This window comes from Montipora foliosa, chromosome 13 (genome assembly GCF_036669935.1).
Source record: "Montipora foliosa isolate CH-2021 chromosome 13, ASM3666993v2, whole genome shotgun sequence".
Taxonomy (NCBI): domain Eukaryota; kingdom Metazoa; phylum Cnidaria; class Anthozoa; order Scleractinia; family Acroporidae; genus Montipora; species Montipora foliosa.
In genome coordinates, this window is record NC_090881.1 from 6,446,918 (window position 1) to 6,461,917 (window position 15,000).

Consider the following 15,000-nt stretch of genomic DNA (forward strand, 5'->3'; position numbering starts at 1 on the left):
CAGCAAAGAAGCAAATTACAAGTATGCAAATACTTAACTATGACACTAAAAACAAGTATGCTGTTGGAAAACCCACAAAACAGGAATGAACTTCCCTAACAAGTGTAGGCTACCAAAAAAAAAAATAAATAAATAAAATAAAATAAAAATAATAATAATAATAATAGTAGTAATTAAATAAATAAAAATTAATTAATTGATTAATTAAAAAGTAAAAAAAAAAAAAGAATGTAAGATCAGTCATGGCGATCGATCTGAAGACAAAACAACTTTAACTCTTGTTTGAACTTAGAGACTGAGTCACTTTTTTTAACAGATAAAGGTAACTTATTCCATGAACGTACAGCTCTAGGAAAAAAAGAGTACTTGAATGTGTCAGTTCTAGCATAAATACTTTTAAACATTAGTTCAGTATTTCTTAAATTATAAGATTCGAGTTCATAAAATTGTAGATAACCAGACACATCAAGGTCATATTGACCGTGTAGACATTTAAATAGGAAACTGTTCGTTTGTCCGTGAAGGAAGCGCTCAACAGCCACTTGAACCTGCCCGTCCTGCCCTCTGGACAGAAATTTGGAGGACAAAATTCTGTGTGTTGAGCTCATCAACTTTACTCTGTTGCTCCCTGTTTTCTTAAGTTGGCCCTAGATTCCCGAAATCCAGGTTCTGCCTCACCATTGTCAATGGTCCGCAAACGCAAGCCTGCCATTGACAAATTTCAGAAGTGGCTGGATGCCTACACCGCCTACATGCTGGTTATCATTTCATCTTATCCTCAAAGATTCCTTGAGTTTCTTAAGTACCAGCAGATCATAAGCAGGGTGGCTACTTAATTCAAGGGGTTGGCCTTCCTTTCCTATGATGAACAGTTTTGCCATAGAGCCGCTTACGATATTTTGGGATCAAGTTGACCTTTAACTGTGAAGCGTTACCTTCTCTGGCCTTGGCAAGCCGCACTGTCTTGCAAGACAGCAGCCTCAAAACGGACCTGTCTGCTTCCGATTTAACCGTACCTCTGGGTGCCCTACAAGTACTTGCCCGTTCTCACACGTCTGCTGCCCACTTTATCGTCAACTGCCCTAACAGCATCTCAAGGACCACTCAACGCCACCATACCTCTACCAGTTCCGGCAAACGCAGCAAGAGATAAAGTCCAGCTTCTTGCCAAGCACAGTTCACCTGATGTAACTACCCCCATTAATGTAGATGTTTTGGAGAGGGAACTTTCAGGGCACCCTGATCGCAATTTTGTTAATACTTCAATTAATTTTCTTTAATATGGTACACATGTCGGCTACACTGGTCCTCACAAACCCAGGGTATCCCGCAATCTGGTTTCCGCTAATCAGCACCCCGACATTGTGACAACGAATCCTTCCAAGGAAATTAGGCTGGGGCACGTTGCGGAACCCTTTATCTCCTCTCCTCTCCCCTCCCCAATCTACAATGTCACCCTTTAGGCGTGGTCCGCAGGAAACACTCCTCCGAATGGCGTACAATTTATCATTTATCATACCCTGATGGGGGTAGTATAAATAACCACATCCCCAAGGACCCCTACGCCCTCCAATATGTCCAGGTAGACGATGCGACCCATATCCTCAAGACTGATCTCAAATCGGCCTTTTGTCTTATTCCCATTCACCCGAAGGACTGGCAAAAACAGTATTACGTAGACCTCTACCTACCTTTTGGGCTTCGTTCAGCACCTTTCCTCTTTAACCAACTTTCCGATGCCTTCGAATGGGTTTTAAAACACAATTACGGGTTACCGCATGTCCTTCATATCCTCACCGATACTTTCATAGCTGAGCCCTCTCGCCTCCCAATGCCTGGCTAGCTTTAGTACATTACTCCGTTTTTTCATATCCGTCCATGCCCCTGTTGCCGCACCCAAAACTCTGGGTCCCTCCCAAGTACTAGAGTTCATGGGTATTGAACTAGACACCACTCGTATGGTGGCCAGGCTTCCCACACCTGGCTACCTGCATTACTAGCCACCGGGCTAGTGATTTCTAGAATTTACTAGCCCGAAGCAAAACTTGGTAGCCCGGATCAATTTCCCTCGAGGTCTACTTCAACCCCAAACACGCAAACCTTCCTCTAAACTTATTGGCAAGGTCTTTTAAAATGATAAAGAATGGAATTTTTTTCTTCCATTGTGATAACATAATGTGTTATTTAAGGAAAAAAGCTAATAAAATGTTCGTTTCACATTCACTTGTGCACGCGGCGAAGGCTAACCGTAGAATGCCAGTGCACAAGCCACGGGAAGCTTGCTTTCCACGATGGATTAAAAGTTCTCTTTCTCTGAGTGCTCTCGTAAATCTTACTGCTTTCCTGTTTACTGGTACTTTCAGTTTCGGCCGCTTTCCCCTTTTTACATGGTGACGCCTCGTAATTTGTCAAAAATCGCTCCATCTTTACAGTCGGTTCAATTGCGAAGCGATCGTGCGAGGCGATGTGCAAGGCATCACACACAACATTGGTAGGGAGAAGACTGGGGAAGACATTAACCATCAAGCTCAGAGTCTGGGATCTAGCGATGTTTACGAACTACACGCAAGATAAAAGAGACGCCAGAAGATGATAGATTTGTTTTCTTTATAAAGTTATTGGTATTATCGTTACATTTTAAACTTTCTTGTTTTTTTAATCAACTGTGAACTTCAAACTAAAACTAATTATATCTAGTTTATTTCCATTTTTCTGCTAGCCAGCGGGCTATTAAACGTCGTTTTTTACTAGCCCGACAAAATTTTTACTAGCCTCGGGCTACCGGGCTAGCGGAGATGTCGAACCCTGCTCTATTCCTTTACCACTGGCAGCTGCATGTGGCTGGTGGAGCATCAATCCCTTATTGGTACCTTACAGTTTGCTTGCAAGGCAGTAGTACCTGGGAGAACGCATGATTAACTTGACTCGTGGAGTACCCAGCCGTTTTCACCATGTCTTGTTGAACAGAGAATTTTTTAAAGATCTCTCAACATGGAAAGCCTTCCTCGGAACGTGGAATGGGCCCTCTTTCTTTGTAGGTACTACCGTTACCCCTTCTCCTGATCTAGAACTGTACACCAAAGCCTCTGGCTCTGTTGGTTTTGTGGGCTATTTCAATGGGCAATGCTTCCAGGGTAGATGCAGTTAAATAGTGCTCGGGGTATAAGCATCGAATGGCAGGAACTCTTCCCCATAGTGGTGGCATGTGCATTCATGTTCCCTCATTTTTGAGGGAAACATATACAATTTTGGTGCCATAACGAATCCGTTGTGGCCATTATCAATTTGGGCCATTCAAAGGCTCCGCGCATCATGGACCCTCTTAGGTTCCCTATTGTAATATCCATGAAACATAATTTCTTTGTTTGAGCACGTCACGTCCCTGGGGTTCCTAACAAAATTGCTGACGCCTTTTCACGCTTTCAGGACGCCCATTTCTGGTCAGCGGGTCCCAAGGCCGAGAAAACCCCTTGCACCATCCCTCCTTCACTCATGACTCTCTCAGGGATAAGTCCAAACTTACGCCAGGTGGGGACTAGGGAGGCCTACAAAAACTGTACATACAGCTCCGGAGAAAAAGGCTTGCTCCAATTTTGCCTTATGAATTGACTTATGTCAAACTACAGGGACATACTCCCAGCTTCTAAGGGGACGCTTATTTATTTTGCCTCGTACCTTGCTAGAACAGTTAAGCATAGTACAATAAAATTATTGTATCTCTCTGTGGTTCGTAATTTACACATTTCCTGTGGCCACAGTGATCCTCTTCAGGGAAAACTTCTCTTGCTACGGGGCGTCCCTCGTTGCCAAGGCAAGTCCCATATCCTTCGCCAACCTGTCACACCCATTGTGTTAGCAGCAATCCAACCAATTCTTCATACCTGGTTAGGGGAGCGGGACTTTACTATAATATGGGCTGCCTTCACCTTAGCCTTCTTTGCCTTCCTCGGTTGTAGAGAATTTACCTTTAACAGGACCTCCCAGTTTCGCCCCCGGTTCGACGTGTCCGCTGACTGTGTATAATTTCATCCTAGTCAGGCTTGCCCACAGCAAATGTCCATTCTCCTTAAAGCTTCTAAGTCGGACACCTATTGTCAGGGCCACACACTGGTTATTGTGTGTTCCCCTTCATCGATTTGCGCAGTTACTGGTATGCGTAATTATTTTTTGGCTGCCCACCTGCGCAGTACACTTTTCTATTTCCACTTAGGTCGTTTGCTTACTAGGTCTGTTAACCTTCTTAGGGATGTGGCTCAGCATGCCGGGCTCCCCTACAAGTCCCTTAAAGGGCACAGTTTTCGCCTTGGCGCTGCATCTACAGCAGATGCAGCCGGCTTGCCGGCTCGCACCACTTGCAACGTCGCAAGTTTTACTGTCTGCTGTGCCGCATATGGCTGTCGTTTCGTTACCATAGTTAGTCACTGGTTAGTTTGCGCTTGCTTGGGGGGATACATGCTTTGCACATATCAGTGGCGGTTAAGTCTCGCACCGACTTCCCCAAGCTTCTGTGTTTTTCATGCTATTCATTTTGCGCTCTCTATGTGCCTTTGTTCTTGTCCAATCCAGCACATGCCGGCGGAGTTGGCTCGTAGTGCTGGGGAGATAAGGGGGCTTGAGCTATTTTTACTGCCTACACTCCTTCCATTATAGCACAATGCTGGCTGGAGGTTTAGCTCGTAGTGCCGTTGAGCATTAAACTTGTATATCATTATTTGGCTTTTACCGGCATACAACTTGTCCAATCCGGCAAGGTTTGCCTTGTGAGTCAGAGAGATAATGCTTTTAGTCACGCTACGGAACTAGTCTGTCACGCCGATCGTTTTGTTATTGTAGTGTGTCTTAAATAATTATACGTAAATACCCGCGGGAACTGCGACATTAATCATTTTTAGCTTATAACAATTCAGTGATCTCGACAAAGAAATTTCCCTGGCCAGATTTAAAATCTCCAGTATCACTAATATGCTGATTTTTCTCTTGCAGGTTGAAAAATGGAGGAAGGATGCAACATCAAAGATCCAAACGTAAGAATTTTATTGCAGGTGCAACTCATCTGGTAAACTAGGAATCTTCACAGCGAATCCTCTCTGTTATGGGCAAGCTTAAATTTGATTTTGCAACACACAACCACTTCCAAGTCAAGGTGTAAAACTGGGTTGTCTATGCCAGGGTTTGGATTAAGTGAGCAAAACAATACTTATTTTTCAAGTTCAATGAATTCTACTGAAGGAATTGGGAACTTTCAGAATGCCTTTGCCCTAGGCATTTGAATATAGGGAAGGCCATTGAGGAGTTATACCATTATATCCAGTACTGGCTAAGTTGTCCAATGTTTTGTGTTGATGGTGGTCAGAGAAAAAGTGCAAAGATCTCTGGTAATTTTTTTCTTATCCAAATATGTGGATGAGATTATCCTAAAAATGTGTCAATAAATCCATTTAGTTTTTTATACTTCTCATCCCAATCATCTTATTTCATTACAAGAATTGGGTAATTTAATATTTTAAAAGTGATCTCTTTGTGCTTTGCTTGGCAGTCCAGAGAATGTTCCTCGCTTGTATGATTTGGTTCGTGTCAAGGATGACAACATACGCACTGCCTTCTTCTTTGCACTGAGGAACACGTTGGTTGCTGATGATCTAAGACAAGCCACAAACATTGCATTTAAGGTAGAACTTGTAGCAGGAATCAATATTAATTTTAAATGTTTTATCGGTTTTTATTGGCTGATTTTTTTTTTTACCCTTTTCCCTCAAGGCACAATGAGACTGAAGGGAGAAGATTGTTACATGTAGTTTCTATCTACTGCCCTAAATGTCTCTGCTAATGCATTTTCTATATCAGAACATCAATCTGGAGATCAGGCAGACACAGTGTTTTATTTCCATGTATCTTCATGTAGGGATCCAAAAGATGGCGTGTTGTTACATTGCAAGGGGAACTGATTGACCAATCAGGTAAAGTAAACCACTACCAGGTTAAGTACTGACCACATGGCTGGCAAATGCCCACAACCCAGCCATTCCAAGCTGAGGGACCCTCCAAACCATGTGAGGCATAATGTAAAAATTAGAATAATTTATTATTAAGGTCAAAGAGATAAAGGGCTTGTTGCTAGGGGAAGCCAAGGCCCTGAACATTAAAAGGAACCCTAATTAAAAACAACAACATAACTGGCCTATGAAGTAAGTTGTCTTGCACACCTATAAGGGAACAGATGGGATTACAAATGCATATCTGGTACTGTATGCATCACTAGACTTACCTGCCCAGAGTTTTGATGAGATGATTTTGTAAGGAGACGCATCTCTTTCTGTCTCCTTCATTCAAACCAAACTAAAAGAAATAAGATTTTCTTGTTTTCATTCTGTCAGTGATCCAGTTTAACCATGACACAGTTACATTGTGTTTTTCTAATCATCATTGCTTTTGCAGGTACAATGAGTGGTGGAGGGAATAAAGTTGTAAAAGGAAGAATGGGTTCGTCCATTGTGGCAGATATTAGTCCTGATCAGTTGGAAGCCATGGAAAAAACTTTGGAGAAAGAAACCAAGACAGCTGAGGTAAGCAGTAACTGCAGCCATTGGCGGAAAGTCTTTAAGTTTGGGAAGTCGATTTCCAGACCTGGAATGTCGTGAAAAGGCATCAATGGTAATAAACAACAGTGAAATTGATGCTCATTGTGCTTGTGACGAAATGAAGTGTTTTTAGATGGATTTTAAAAAACCCATTGTCCTTTGCCTGTCTTTTATTAATAAGAATATTATTTTTTGTGAAAGGGCAATAACAATTTATGAGTCATGCTTTACACTACTACAATCACCATAAGAAGTCAGCAAAAACCCGACTTTTTGGTCTAATTCCATTCATTCATTTCTCAGTCAAAATTTGTAAACTGAGAAAAATAAGAACTTAATTTTTTATTTTTGGGTATAATCTTGCATCGTTTTACATTCTTCGATGTATGATTTCAATTTTCACCTTGTATAGATTTTTTTTAATAAATTGACTTTGCGATCAACAGGAGAGCAAATTCACAACATACTTCTGACAAACTCGGCAAGTATATTTTCAACAGGGAATATCCTAGAACTGCCAAACCACACATTTGAAGTTACTTATACCAAAAAGTGTATGCAATGTGGTTCAATCCTTTTTCAAGGGTAATTATTTTCAGGCTGTTGTGTCTGTGCTCTTAATGCAAAAATGCATGAAGGATTTTCTGTTGGCCCATTAGTTTCCTGGTCATTTTTGTTGCTGTTCACAGGAATGTAGAGAATCCAAAAAGAAGCTAGAAGAACTAGTTGATGAGCTGAAGAAGGAACTATCTACTGCAGAGCATCAGTTGCAAAAAAATGACATGGAAATCAAGGTATCAGATATAATTCCTGTTGTCTTAATTTCTACATGCAAAATTAGTCCAGCATCATACATGTACACTACATCTAGTCACTACAAAAGGAAAGGAAAGGAAAGGAACTTTATTTTAGTGTCTAGTCAGGGCTTGAGACTAACTTTTAGCTCACTAACCTAGTGGCTAGTATCAGGTCTGATTTCACTGGCCAAATCTAAATTTGCACTAGCCAGCCTTGTCATCCGCAGTTTCATTAATTCATTTGTAAAAACCTTTCACGAAAAAAATTTCACATTTGCAAACACAGCTCACGCTTTTAGTAAGTATTCTCATACCCATCCGTGCAACAGTGGCACAAATATTCTGGAGTGTATGGCTTCCCATATTTTCTAACGAAGGCAAAGTTTTTGTGGCCTTCAGGCCATTTCTCACAGAACTGTTGCCAAAACTTTGCAACTCACAAATGCACTGGAGTATGAAAAATGCGGAAGAAAGTAAATTAAGGAATAAACTGTACATAAAACTGAACTGCTCGTTTGGAAGTCTATGGAAAGGCTGTTCCTTTGATTAAGATTGGGCCTCAAAGCAAGAAGTTTGGGAGAGGGCAAGTTCTACCAGTATCGAGACTATGGTCCTAACAGCCCAACTACGCTGGACTGGTCATGTCATCTGAATGAACAAATCCAGGATCCCTCGCCATCTTTTCTACGGAGAGCTATCTCAGGGCAGACACAACCAAGGCCGACCCAAGAAGAGTTACAAGGGCAACCTCAAAGCCAACCTCTAATGGGCAGGAATTCAACCGAAGGAACTGGAGACTACCGCAGCCAATAGATCTGGATGGCGAGCAACTGTCCAGAGAGCTGCTAGAAACTTCGAGCACTACTGCCGCCTGTGTATTGCACCAGCTAAGGATTGCTGTAAAAGAGCAACAATCACAACTGGTGGCACACCATTCCCGATCTGTGGCCATGTGTGTGTGCCTCGGACTTTGGACTTCAGAGGCACATGCATGTTCACCATTGACACTTGTTCATTTCAACTACAACTGATGGCTTCAAACCATCAACTCATTTTGTACTTTGTTAATGTTATTCTCAAGTTCAAGAGACAACCTATTATAACCCACTGTGAAGAAAGGAAGCTGTTCACATAAGTCTTCTCCCTAACACACATGAAACAATTTCAAATCGGACCTCTCAAGCACTAATTACTGAATAGAACAGTGAAGATACTTCAATCACAGCCAACCACCATAATACAGTACATCTAGTAGAGAGTAGCCAGTCAACCTTATTGCCTGATTAAGACTAGCAGTGGGCAGTCAAAACATTGTGAATTTTATAACTCAAGTGTCTACTACATTGTGACACAAACATCATTTAAGTTATCAACCCATAATTATATGTTGCCAAGTCTGGGAATCAAACCGAAGACAGATTGCAGGTGGCAAGAGCTCTTGTGACTGCACCAATTAACTGCTGCTTCCTTAATTTTCACTTTCTTGTGGATCATCCCTTTCTCACCCTTCAAATTGCAGGCTCTGGATGAACAGGAGAAGGCATTAAAACAGCAAATAGTGCATTTGGAGAAGCAAGTTAAGGAGAGTACTCCAGATAAGGCTAAGCTCAAGCAATTGCAGGATTCTGTTAAAACTCATGAAAAAGGTTATTTTTTTGTACATTCAAGTGTAGCTCTATAGTTTTTGAAAATTAATATTAAAATGCTCAGATGAACACACAATATGAAATAGTTATTTCTTTTTTTTTTATTCAAGTGCCTCTAAACTCAACTATAGCAAATGTATTTTGCTGTTTACTTCTTTAAATATCTCTATCAATGCACCATATGTTACATGTACATTGAAATACAAGATTACGTGGAGCTGACAGCATACCAAATTTGTTGTACATGTATTCAAGATCTGAAAGAGAGTTAAAGATGACTGCAACTCCAGTGCTTGGTGGCCAGCCAGGCCAGATTTCTTGATTTCTTAGTCTTTGTGGTTATTTTATTTTAGTTTTAACTTTATACTTTGCAAGGCTGAATTATTTTGTAGCATAGTCACATATCAAGAAATTGAACCTCAGTTTTCCTTTGCACTGGTGCATTTAAAGTCAGTCTATAAATTAACATGTTTCTCCATAACTGCATTTAACAGAGTGGCAGAAAGCAACAGCATCAGCTGCAAAGATTGAAACACAAGTACAGAGGTTAATAGTTCATTTCTATCATGTCCATCTAGTGTGCCAACAATAAACAATTATTGGATGAGGTTTTTGTGATATCCAGAATAATCAAGGTTGAGGTAAGGCCGAAGCTGAAGGCTGAGGCTGATAACCCTTACCTCGACCTTGATAATATTCTGGATATCACAAAAACTGAATCTAATAATAATATTGTTCTATGCATTGTACGAAAAAAAAAATGGTCACGACAGTGAGTGGAACTGGTAATTTATTTGTCAACGAGTAAACGGTATACAAATCAGCGGCACATAATTTGTTGACAAAAAATTTTAAGCATTAGACAATATGTGAAGAATTGAAAAAAAGCTTGATGAGAAAGTAAATAGCAATAAATAAGTAACCGTAGAAAGCAAACCTGGAAGTCATTTTTTTGCTTCTTCACTGACAGCAAGCAACAGAAAGCACGCAAACTTGATATGATTATCCTTAGAAGTCATGCACTGCGGTCATACATGACATGATAACCCGTGACCTTGAGTGACCTTGACATGATAAGTGTATAATCTGCAGTTATGACGTCACAGGTGCTGATTTCGAAAATTCACTGTAGGCTTTTGGCCAATCACAAAAGAGTTAGAGAGTTGAATGTATAATAATAAAAATTATTGTAGCCGGTTGTAAATCCACTTTCATTTTTGTTCCTTGTTCAAGAATCAGCCTTCCTCTATTTTCATTAGTTTTTGAGCCATGAGTAAAAAGTAATAATTATTATTGCTTGGGAACCTATAAGACCATTCATGGCCATGAAATAACTTTTATGTACATGTTATAAACAATGTGTACCCTTCCTCTTCTCCTTTTTTAAATTAAATAATCAGCATTACTGGCAAGGGAACTTAGATGAGGCTGAAAGCTGCCATTAGGCTTTCTATAAATTCTCTCCCCTTCATGTAGTTGAATGGCAGTCTGCCTTTTTATAGAGGATTTATAGTATATTTAAATCATGCTATGCAGCCAACAAAAAGTACACAAACTGTGGTTGTTTTTCCAGCCTTCACAAGCAGATAATGGAAATTGGTGGTGCGAAGCTCAAAACACAACAGGTTAGTTTTTACAACAAATAGTGTGCACATCTAAACCTTTTTCGTATTGTTTTTCAGTGAAGGGAAATCATGACAATTGATTTTCAGGGTTGTGGCCCTAGTTGTTCAAAGGGTGGATAGCCCTATCCACTGGATAACTCAATTGGTTTTGCTAGTGTTTATCTGCTGGATAGTGATTTATTGGGTGGATAGCATTTAATACCCACCTTTTGAACAACCGAGGCCTGGAAAATTTTGGAAAAGTGTTATCGCTAGACTTAGTTAGCTATTCAAGAAAAGTTAAATGGGGGAAAGACAATTCAAGCAACCATGCCTCTTTTTGTATTAATCTTAAAGAAAAAATCATATTCTTGATACTTGATCAGCTATACACATGAGCTGTGTTTATAGCTGTCACGTATGTTGGTCATGTTTCACATTGAGCCAAAGCTTATGCTTAAGTTTGATCGAACCATTGATCAAATTAACCTAAATGAAAAATAAAATAATATTTTTATTTTAGGATCGAGTTGATGCACTGACAAAAGCCATCGATGCTGTGGCTGGACAAATCACCAAAGCAAATGTTGCCATCAAGACTTGTCAAAGGTATTATTAATTTACTTGATATTATTATTATATTTATTATAATTATATTATTTTTATCTACATTTTGTACATAAAAAATAATACTCTTCACTTCATATGGGAGCAGGTATGGTGCAGTGGTCACACCAGTGTGACCTGGGTTCCTAATACCAGACTTGGCATCTCATGTGGGTTGTGAGGTTTTTCTTCTGGCATTCTGGTTTTTCCTTCTCCTCAAAAAGCCAACTCGTGATTTGGTAAGAGTTGATTTGATTTGGTTTCTGTACAGTATGTCCAACAAGTGCTCCAGTGCTAAATACAGTTGAGACTTGAATAAAGTTCATTATTTATTTATTACGGTATTATTAGGGGAGAGAAACTCTAAATGGTCAATAAAATTGTTTTGATCTGGTTTGTCTCTTTGGTGATGTCTTCTGTCAATTAACCATGTAGAGTTGCTGGGGAGTATGGTTCTGTGGAATTTTTATTTTCTGTCTCTTTTTTGAAAGATAATGCAGGTATTTTGGGAATCTGGGTAATACTGCTGACTATACTGGCCATTCCCTTGGCCTTTCAGTGTATGTGTCTGGCATGGAATCCAAGGGTCATCCCTCTATTTAACTGTACTCTTTTGGACACCTACTGCTTCCACATGCCCTCTGCAGAAGTTTTCTTGGACTTAGTATTTAGTACCCTAGAAATGCCTTCTATGGCTTTTGTTTTGCTTTCTTAGAATGCAAACTGTTCCTTCAGCTTCAGTTAGTCTATCTGACTATTCAAGCATGTGAGGCAAACAACTAAGGGCAAAGTGGGCTCCTACAGTAGAATGGTTGGCTGACTGTGGTTTGACTGGAAGCAGACAGTCCCGCAGGGCTCTTTGAAGGGTTACTTAGCAATCTGTTGTTTTGTCAAACTCTAGTCAAATTCCTGTGTTGAAGGTTTTTTTAAAGTGCCTCGGCTTACCTCAAATATTTTCCTTGCTGAGGTAAATCTATTCAACTTTGCAAACATATTTTGCCATTTTCGCATCAAAATTTCACTTGTGATGTGCTGTAAAACTTGACAAAACCAGTCATCCTTTGTTCCATGGTTGAGTTTGTGAGAGGCATGGGCCTTCACTGAGATGATGTCGCACACTACTTTGCAATGCAAAAATGCTTTCAAAACTAGAATGCAAAGCAGTTTGTGATGTCCTCTCAGTGTAGGCCCATGCCTCTCACGAACTCCTCAATGCGACAAATGGCTGCCAATTTTGTCAACTTTACTCAACATTTGCAGACTTCAGAATCGGAATCACAAGGAGTTAAAATTGAAATATATGTTTTAAAATGCTGAAATTAAAAAAAAAATGAGTTTAGGCGCACTTTAAATTTCAGGCAGAATTTTGTCTCTTTTCTGTTGGATTTTGGAACAGCTCATTAGGTGCTATGAATTTGGAGGATGTTCAAACCCATGGTCACCTAGGATGTTCATGCATTGTTTATCTTGGAATTCAATTGTTTTGTTTTTTTTCAAATTAGGAACACCAAAAAGGCAGAGGACAACGTGAGTTCACTTGAAAAAGAGATTGAAGAAAACAGTGCCAACATGCAAAGACTTGATGTAAGCAAAAAATATAAGTGATTGGGATGGAGAAAAGATTAGCTAGGTTACTGTAACAAGTTGTGAAGTGTTTTGATGATCATCACAGTGGTGAGCACCACTTATTACGAAGCAGCAAAATAGAAGCCTGAAAAATTGAGTCTTGAATGGGATGTGAACCTGTGACATTTAATGTTACCAGTGCAGTTCTTAGCTAATCGACTATGAGCTGGTCACTTTGTGAGTTCATGATAAACTCGTAGAGGGTGCATAATTATACAGCATAGAGAATATAATATATAGATTTAGCCAAGCCTAAAAGTGGAGCTGTTAAAACTGATTTTCTTTCAGCCAATCAGAATAGAGTATCTTTTCATTATTATTGTTATACTGTTATTGTCATAATTATCATAACTTGGCTAAATCAACCCTAATTTTACAGTGAGCATTTGTGCACTTAAAACAGAAGTGACATTTGTGACCAGCATGTTTCACGTGAAATTTTATTTCGTTTGAGTAAAATATATCTGTATTTCCTTTCACTGGTTTGTATAGGGAGAGTACAAGGTGTTAGTAGAAAAAGCCACTCAAGTGTTTGAAGATGTTGAAAAGGCTCAGGTATGTACAACATACATGAACATACTTCATTCTATCAGGAGGAAATCTCAACTTAAGTGTGAAGTTTGATGTGCCTCCTGCCATTATACTTGTATAGAAGGGTTTTCCATAAATAGCTCTAACTTTCTAAATTATTATTGTGTTGTAAAAATATAAATCTTTGATGAGATTTCAACAGCTTTTGTTTCCAACTGCTAAATTATTTTAGTTGCTATGCAAGGAAAGATAATAATGAAAATAATCATGATTCTTGATTTTCTGGGGACAGAACAACCTGCGAGGAGCTGATATCGATGCACTGGTGTAAACACTGCATATCCTCGTCTTCTGAGGGATTAGGGTGGTCTCAATGACTGTGGAGGTCTGCATTCTTCCCATAACATCCAGAATCCCATGGCAAGATCTTTCAAAAAGCCCCCTAACTGACCAGACTCCACACCCAAACAAGCAACCACCAACAGCACAATCTTCATGGACACCCAATGCACCTTCCTGATTTCCTTTGCCAGAGACGAGTTATTGCTGGTGATTTTCTCATCTTTTTTAGTCAACATGTTCCTATCCCAAGGCACCAAGAAATCAACAAATGTCCACTCCTTCCTTCACAGCAAACGTTCAACTCCAACACAACACACTTGTCGAGCTCAAACTCCATCCCCATGTCCCGTGAAAAACCTGCACCACATTGATCAAACTCTCCAGCTCCTCTTCAGTCCTTCCATACAACTTCAAATTGTCCATAAAGAACAGATGGTTGGTCAATCTCTGATTCTTCCAAAGCTTGTTACTGATGTTCTCACTGCAACCATCCCCTTCTTGACATCCTGGCTGATAACTCGTATTGAACCGGCCCATCACTTTCCTCCCAAGCACTGTCCCCCCCTATCTCTGCAATCCTCTCCAAGTCCTGCCGCCATTCCATGATGCTCTTTTTTATCTTTGCCACCTTGGTTTCTTCTTCCACATCAGCCCCAACCTGCTTGTGACTACATATGACCCAGTATACAAAGGCCTATGGATCTCTGACACTGAGATCCCATCCTTCACAAGACAATACATCAGTCCTTGCACAACCTTGACCTCTATTCACTTTCCTCCTATCCTGAGCCATCAAACCAGGAACCTCAACCCACTCCTCACTAACAAAGACTGCTCTCATCTTCTGAAGTACCATCATCATCGAGAAAAGTATCCAACTTCTCCACAACCACTTTGACCTCTCCATCGATGCCCCCCATCTTCCCTTTATCATCCAGTCCTCGACCTCAACACCAAAACAATCCAGGCTCTCCACAACCACCTTGACCTCACCTTGACCTCAGCAACCTCAAAATCTACCTCATACTCAGACTTGTCCTCTTCAGCCACAGCCTCTGACAACAATCCGCACCAGACAGACTCATCCCTTCCCACTTTCAGCATCAAACCTCACAAACTCTTCCTTGTCATCACATTTTCCAAACAACTCATTCCACTTGGCTTTGCTGATCACCATCTCCTCCCAATTCACACCATTCTCCTTTCCGATCTTACCCCGTACCATCTGCTCAATCTCATCCCTTTCTATTTTCCCTTATCAATTTCGTCC

General features: G+C 40.2%; 1 protein-coding gene across 1 annotated transcript in view; it reads left to right on the forward strand.

The window, feature by feature from the left end:
- LOC137983971 (structural maintenance of chromosomes protein 4-like) overlaps window positions 1-15,000 on the forward strand; it is a 100,874-nt gene that overhangs the window by 74,190 nt on the left and 11,684 nt on the right. Inside the window, exons 19-29 of the mRNA XM_068831128.1 lie at window positions 4,984-5,024; window positions 5,537-5,669; window positions 5,903-5,957; window positions 6,436-6,563; window positions 7,268-7,372; window positions 8,895-9,021; window positions 9,516-9,567; window positions 10,595-10,646; window positions 11,149-11,234; window positions 12,734-12,815; window positions 13,350-13,412. Coding sequence (XP_068687229.1) covers window positions 4,984-5,024; window positions 5,537-5,669; window positions 5,903-5,957; window positions 6,436-6,563; window positions 7,268-7,372; window positions 8,895-9,021; window positions 9,516-9,567; window positions 10,595-10,646; window positions 11,149-11,234; window positions 12,734-12,815; window positions 13,350-13,412 — 924 coding nt within the window. The remainder of the gene's footprint in view (window positions 1-4,983; window positions 5,025-5,536; window positions 5,670-5,902; window positions 5,958-6,435; window positions 6,564-7,267; window positions 7,373-8,894; window positions 9,022-9,515; window positions 9,568-10,594; window positions 10,647-11,148; window positions 11,235-12,733; window positions 12,816-13,349; window positions 13,413-15,000) is intronic.